The 7,247-nt window shown below is 47.6% G+C and overlaps 1 protein-coding gene across 1 annotated transcript; it reads right to left on the reverse strand.

The window, feature by feature from the left end:
* Positions 1-8: 8 nt before the first annotated feature.
* LOC114616204 (mRNA decay activator protein ZFP36L3-like) lies at positions 9-1,310 on the reverse strand (the record flags this gene model as incomplete). Its single annotated transcript, XM_028761720.1, has 1 exon — positions 9-1,310. A coding segment is annotated over exon 1 (1,302 nt), but the record flags the coding sequence as incomplete, so codon positions are not given.
* Between the last annotated feature and the right edge of the window lie 5,937 nt (positions 1,311-7,247).

Below are 7,247 nucleotides of genomic sequence, written 5' to 3' on the forward strand. Positions count from 1 at the left end.
GCGAGGGCAGCCCCAGGAGCGAGGGCAGCCCCAGGAGCGAGGGCAGCTCCAGGAGCGAGGGCAGCTCCAGGAGCGAGGGCAGCCCCAGGAGCGAGGACTGCCCCAGGAGCAAGGACTGCCCCAGGAGCGAGGGCAGCCCCAGGAGCAAGAACTGCCCCAGGAGCGAGGGCAGCCCCAGGAGCAAGAACTGCCCCAGGAGCGAGGGCAGCCCCAGGAACAAGGGCAGCAGCTGTGGGGCCAACAGCAGCCTGGCCAAAGACGGTGGCTGAAGGCGTTGGCCCGGCAAGGGGCATCTGGAACTGCGTGGAAGCCGCCAGGCCCATCTGCTGCTGGTTGTTGTAGGAGGCAGTAGAAGTTGTAGTAGCAAAGTTCGGGTTCTGTGCCTCAGGCGAGAAGCCACCCAGCTCCTGGTTGAAGGTATTGTTGGCGCAGTCGTTGAGCGGGTCTTTACCAGCGTCGTCTTCGGAGGGTGGAGTAGGAGTAGGGGAGGAGGTCTTGCAGCACAACATCCTGAGCAACGCCTGTTGGTTGAGCAGCAGAGGTGCCTGGAGGGCATGGCTGTTGCCCGACAGGAAGCCCGAAGGGCTGTCACTCTGCAGTCTGAGCTGCTGCTCCTCGTTAACGCCCAAATGTTGCTCATTGGAGCCATTGAAGGTGTTCAGCTCCTCGGAGGTGCTCCCGGAAGGCACAGGTTGCTGCTCAGGCTGGTTGTGAATAAAGTGGCAGCGGGTGCCATAGGGGCAGAAGCCAACACTATGGAAGGTGCGGCAAGGCTCCGTCTTGTACTTGGGGTGCCTTGACAGGGTACGCAGTTCGCGGTGGCCATGCGCGAACTGGCACTTGTGGCCGTACCTGCAAACGCCGCTTTCCTCAAAGGGCCGACACAGTTCAGTCTTGTAGCGCTCAGAAGTGGCCTGGGAGCTGCTCGCCTTCTGCTGCTTAGGCTTCTGCTGGAGGCTATGTTCGCCATTCCCTGGGTGGACCTGCGGCACCGCGTTAGCCCCTGAGGGCTCCTGGGGAGCTTCACAGGACATCGCACCAGTTGCCCCCAACTGACCATTAATGCAGCTGTTCGCTTCTCTCTCAAAACTGAACGACCAGTCCTCGTTGCGGCTGAAAGCGCTGGGAGCCTGGTGGTCGAGCTCTTGGGGGTTTTCGGAAGATGGTGGCGGAGCGGTGCTGGGAGCCTGGTGGCCGAGCTCTTGGGGGTTTTCGGAAGAAGGTGGCGGAGCGGTGCCAGGCATTGAGCTGGAGTTGGAAGGATCAGCTTCATTAGTGTTGAGCGGACGGTTCAAGTTGTTGTTGGCCATAGTTGTCTCAGTCTTGTCTACTGTCTCTATTTTAGAAAGTCCGTAGACGTATGGACATTGTCCTGTGTCCTGCTCCGTTCTGAACTATAAGTAAGGAGGACCCGGAGAAACCTTCGAGGGAGGCAGAGCCAGCGAGCTCAAAACACGAGGCAAAAAGGGCAAGTAGGAGGAGCTGGGAGGAGCCAAAAGTTTGCGTCCCTGCCCACCGGGAGGGCGGGGGGGGGGGGGCGGGGGGGGGGTAAGGGGGAAAGCAGCATAAGGCAGACTGGAAGATGCAGGTACGCCACCAAGTGGAGGATGAAGAGTAGTAGCAAAGATCTTAGCGCCTCGCTCATGTGCTTGCATTCTGTTGAGCGATATATGCCCCCTAGAGGCATGTGAGCCTCTGGAACTAAGAAGTAAGCAAAAGCTGCTTTTCAGGACCTCCTGCTGGGAGAGGACTCTACTCTAACTTATCAGTGGCAAGATTTTTACGTTTGTTCTTCTAATATTTGAGTAAAGCAATAAAAGATAATCATTAGACTCCACATAATCCCACAACTCCCATGTTCTTGTAAAGAGTAGTCCGGTCAATCTCCCTACACACACGCCTCCCCATTCCTCCTCCCATTCCTCCTCCACAAGTCCCCCCCCCCCTCCGCAAAACCTAGGGTTCAGCTGGTACAGGCTTGCTGACAAACCGAAGCCTGGAATCCACTCCCTGGAGAGGACCGATTTCCTCCAGTTCTTTTGTCCCCCCCCCTTTTTGTTGGTTTTTCGAGACAGGGTTTCTCTGTGTAGCCCTGGCTGTCCTGGAACTCACTCTGTAGACCAGGCTGGCCTCGAACTCAGAAATCTGCCTGCCTCTGCCTCCCAAGTGCTGGGATTAAAGCCATGCGCCATCACTGCCTGGAGTTTTCCCTATTTTTAATTGGTTATTTTATTGATTTACATTTCAAATGTTATCCCCCTTCCCAGATTCTCCTCCACAAACCCTCTATCCCCTCCCTTCTCCCCCTACCTCTACGAGGGTGCCCCGGACCTGCCCACTCACTTCCTCCAGTTCTTTGACTTTCTTGTGTGTGCCATGACATGTGTACATGATCCACTTCCCTACACCCCAACACATAAATGTAATTTAAAAATAGACAGTTTTATTGTATGCATTCAAGGTGGAATTACAGTCATCAGGATGCTTCAGTGGATAAGGGGGTTTGCCAGTGAATCTGACAACCTCTCCACAGTGGAAATTGAGACCTGATTTTACTGTGCCCTTGTGCTCAAATAGAAACACAAAGAGAAAAAAATGAATAAATTAAACCATTAGGGGGTTATATTTTTCAACATGGTAGAATTAGTACTAGTGAAATGGCTGAGGGGGTGTAAAAAGACACTTTGCACCAAACCTGGTAGACTGAGCTGGAGTTCCTAAATCCATGATTTAGAAGTAGAGAAGCAATTCTTATAAGTTCTCTTTTTGGCTGCCAGGTCTGTGCAGTGGTGAGTGAAATGTGCCTCCCCCAAATAAATAAAATAAAATATAATTAAAGCCCATTTTCTGCTGCACACATCCAAGGTGGTAGAATTAGGGTTATCAAGATGGCTCAGCGTGTATAGGTGCTTACTGCCATGCCTAAAGACTTTAGTTTGATCCCCCATATGCAAATAGTAGGAAAAAATCAGTCTCTGCAAGTTGTTCTCTAACATCCACACATGTGTACTGTGGCATGCATGTGCACACACACATTAAATGAATGAATGAATGAATAAATGAATAAATAAATAAATAAATAAATTCAAATTTTAGGCCATTTTCTGTTGTATGCATTAAAGATGTCAAAATCAGAGCTGGCTCAGCAAGTCAAAGTTCTCCTTTCCCTTGTTTCCTTGCTTGCCAACTGGAGTTCAAGGCCTGAATCCACAACTGGAGAAAGGGAAAACAATTTCACTAAGTTATTTTTACATACATACACACACACACACATACACACACACACACACACACACACATACACACATACACACACATACACACACACACATACATACACACACTAAACAAGCGAAGAAACTGTAATAATAAAGGCCAGGTTTTGGCTATTGCATTCACTGTGGTGGAATTAGGGCTGACTATATGATTCAGTGGGTACTTGCTACCAACCAATTTGAGTTTGAGCCCAGGGATCCATATAGTAGGAGGGAACCGACTTTGGTGTTTGGATCTCAAACAGAGCATATGTATTTATGCTCAGAAAAAAAAAATTCTGCAGCAAACTGAGTACTGAAATAGTATAGCTATTGGATGTTTTATGATAAAGATTTTCCTGGGGAGACACCACACAGTTGACTTGTCTCCTAACCTCAGACAGGGAGCCCATGACTAAAGTGGGGATACCACCATTGTCCAACACATACTTCTATTCACTTCAGAAAGAACCCACGACAGACTATAGTATAGATGCCACCGAAGTCCAACTTGGTGGACCAATGAGTTTTATCGTGGCTACTTACAGGAATACGGGTGAGGGGTTACTTACAGGAGCAGAACTGACTCAAAGGCAGCTTCATCACCAAAGCCCACCCCAGCAAAGCCTCACAAAGCTGGGGACCTGGAGCACACTGCACAGCCTGCAGGCAGCTCAACAGGCTGGAGTATCCTTTCCAAGTGCATCAGATGGGATAAACCTCTTCCAGGCAAGGCAGCTCCAGCTCTGCTGCTTTCTGCTTCTTCCAGGCAGGTCGTCTCTTTCCACCATGACTCTCCTTTGGCAGCCCAGCTTTATGCATCTGAGAGGGGCTCTCAGCTTTTATTCCTTACTGGGGCAGGGAGGAGCCTAGTGAATGTTGTCAGTTTGGGGGACTCCTTGAAGCTTTTTGAGTTGTTTACCTTCCTGCTTAAGGAGCTTCCTGAAGCTCTTTTGACTTGTTTATCTCCCTGCTTATGGAGCTTCCTGCAGGGTGGAATGTTTCAATCCTCTGAGGAAACTGTTACACAACAGTATATCTAGGGCTTTGGGGGTTATATTAGTAATAATTTCAACTGTGCCTTACTGTACAGTTAGTAATAATTTTATATATCACAATATAATATTATAATAATAATCATTTCAACTGACAGGGCTGGAACAATGTCAATGCAGGTATCAGGTACAGAGCAGCATACGTATTTATGCTTCGACTGTGCCTTGAGGTATGGTAGCCTCAGGACCCATCCTCTGTCCATGTAGCTGGACGATAATAATGGATTTTACACTCAGGTGGCCATTCATTACATTTCTAGGGCACACCATTTACTTTGAGACTCCCAGTACTTAAGATTTCCAAATGGTCCCCTCTGGTAAGTGGGAACAGGAAGAAAGCTGTATGGATAGACCTCAACACACACAATCCTGATGAATTGGGAGGAAGTATAATCTGGGCCGTGCCCCCACATATCCAGTATAGTCCACTCAGGGCATGGTACCTGATATCTGCATTGACATTGTTCCAGGCCTGTCAGAGATAAGAGAAAGTGGACAAGGGATACATGTTTCGTTCAAAGTGGTCTGGGGATCCACACCATTGGATTTCCTAAGTGACTCCATTATAGAATCTTTGACCCAGGCTTGTGGGGCTTCCAACAGAAGTGTTAAATCACTCTTCCACTAGGCAAGACAGTTTTCCCCAATAACTGAAGTTTTATTTTGGTTTTGGTTTTGGACAGAGTCTTATTATGTAGCTCTGGATGACCTAGAACTCACTGTGTAGACCAGGCTGGCCTCAAACTCACAGAGGTCTCTGCCTCTGGGATGCTAGGTTTAAAGGCCTGTGCTCCTACCATATCCAGCTCCAATAATTGAATTTTTAGGGAGTCAAACCTCCGCAGGACTGGGGCACCTTGTCTCATACCAAGGATTGCAGGAATCCAGTTCCTTTTGTCTCTCAAGGCCACTGATCTTCCATATTAGTTTCTCCACATACATGGCCAAAATAGACCCTTAGCTTCTGGGCTATAGTGTCTACAAGGACCAAAGACAGATTTCTTGCTATGGCAAGGATGAGAAGTGGGCTACATTTTATTTCCTCATAAAAAGAATGGAAGGCCTGGATGTGGCCTTTTGCATGACAGAAACTCTTCTTGAAATATAACACACAGTCCCTGTCTGTGTTCATGCCCATTCCAATCTGCCAGCTAGTTTTCTGTCGGGGGTTTCTTAAGTTGGGGATACTGAAATGCAAAGGTTGTCAGATCCTTAGCTAACAGTCTGATGCAGCAGGCTCCTTTTGAAGGAACACCATTTTGCACTTTTCCTGCCAGGTGCCTCCTAAGATATGCCCCCAGTAGGAACAGTAAAAATGGGCTTTAGGGGTGCATCTGGCCTGCGCTGAAGCATGTTCACACATGTAGTTATCATTTGGCCTAGCTTCCCACTCCCAGTGCAGTCCTTCAATGAAGTTGATCAGCTGTAAACTATGGTTGCCCACACATATAAAAGTATTGGCACTGGTTGTCCTAGGTTAGAGAGTAGTATCTTTTGGCTCATTTGTCCTTCGTCCTAGGAGATGGCTCTGGACTTCTAATCATTCCTCTGTTGTGGAGCACTGTGTATCAAAACATAGTGTCTCCCATGTTGGCAGGTGGCATAGGTGATTTTGTTATACTTGAAAAGTGGATGTGGTAAATAAAGTAGGGTCCAAGTAACTCCTTGGCCCAACTGAGTCAGACAAATACAGTAGATAACAGAGTAAGCAAGCTGGGCCCGCAAAGCAGGGCCAGATCAGTAATAGCAAGTAGTACCGTATGTACCCTGTCCATAGAAAATAAAGAAATGCTAATAGAAACTTTCACAACAGGTCCAGTTAGCTGCCTATTTACTCCTGATAGGGCACCAGTGACAGAAATAGTTCTACCTAAGTATTCCCTTGTAAACCAGTGAGTTTTGGAGGTTCTTTACAGGAACATGACTCACTCCAAATGCAGCTGCATCACAGAGAAGCCACCCCAGCATGAGTGCTAACTCACAGGACCCTTGTCCCCAGGAGCTCCCTTCTCAACCAGCAGGCAGCTCCACCAAAGAGATAATCTATTCACCCTAGAGATTGTTTGCCTCTTTCCCAGCCTTTGGGAGGGCCCCAGCAAACCTTACAGCTTTCTGAGCTTCTGAAAACTTGGAAGTTTTATTTAGTTCTGAGTTGTAGGATCCTCCATCCGCCCTCTAGGAAGGAATGTGTGAGAATTTTGGTTTCTTTAATAACCCAGTAATGTTATATGAGTATGCTTTTATTTTAATCCCAGGTGTGGGATATGGGGCTGCTTCAGACTGTCCCCAGCTGCAAATAGCTTATGTTTGAAATTCTAGGGACTCTTGAAAGGGAGAGATCCTGGGAGGACCTGTGGCAGCTGCTGCTCCTGCTGCTCCTGCTTTTGTTATTGCTGGATTAAATGAACAATGCTTTACCATGGAAGCAAGGTTGTGGATTTATGTGTGTCAAAGGGCAAGGATAGACATACATTGTTGCAAGGAGAAAAACAAGTCTGTAGCTCACCGCCTAAAGTAGGGTATTGTTTTTATTTTTTAAAAAAATGATAAGATGTTTAATGTTAATTAGAAAATAGTTGGACAGGAGCTAGGGAGTTGGCTAACTGGGTAAAGTGCTTGCTGCACAAACATGGGGGCCCAAGTTCAGATTCCCCAGCACTCACAGTAGTTGCTAAGTGTGCCAGCACTTGTCTGTAACCCAGCCCTGGAGGAGTGGAGAGAGGCGGATGCTGGGCTTAGCAGAAGTAGCAGTGTAGCTGAGATGACCAGCTCCAGGTTCAGTGAGAAACACTATCTCACAATAAGATGGACAACAGTAGAGGCAGACACTTGATGGCTTACTCAGAATGATGAATTCATTTAAGTAATTTTAGAAAAACAGTAAATATGATTGACTTAAAAGAAATGTTTACATACTGATTATTCGGCAAAACAAACT

This window comes from Grammomys surdaster, unplaced genomic scaffold (assembly GCF_004785775.1).
Source record: "Grammomys surdaster isolate TR1022 unplaced genomic scaffold, NIH_TR_1.0 309110, whole genome shotgun sequence".
NCBI lineage: Eukaryota > Metazoa > Chordata > Mammalia > Rodentia > Muridae > Grammomys > Grammomys surdaster.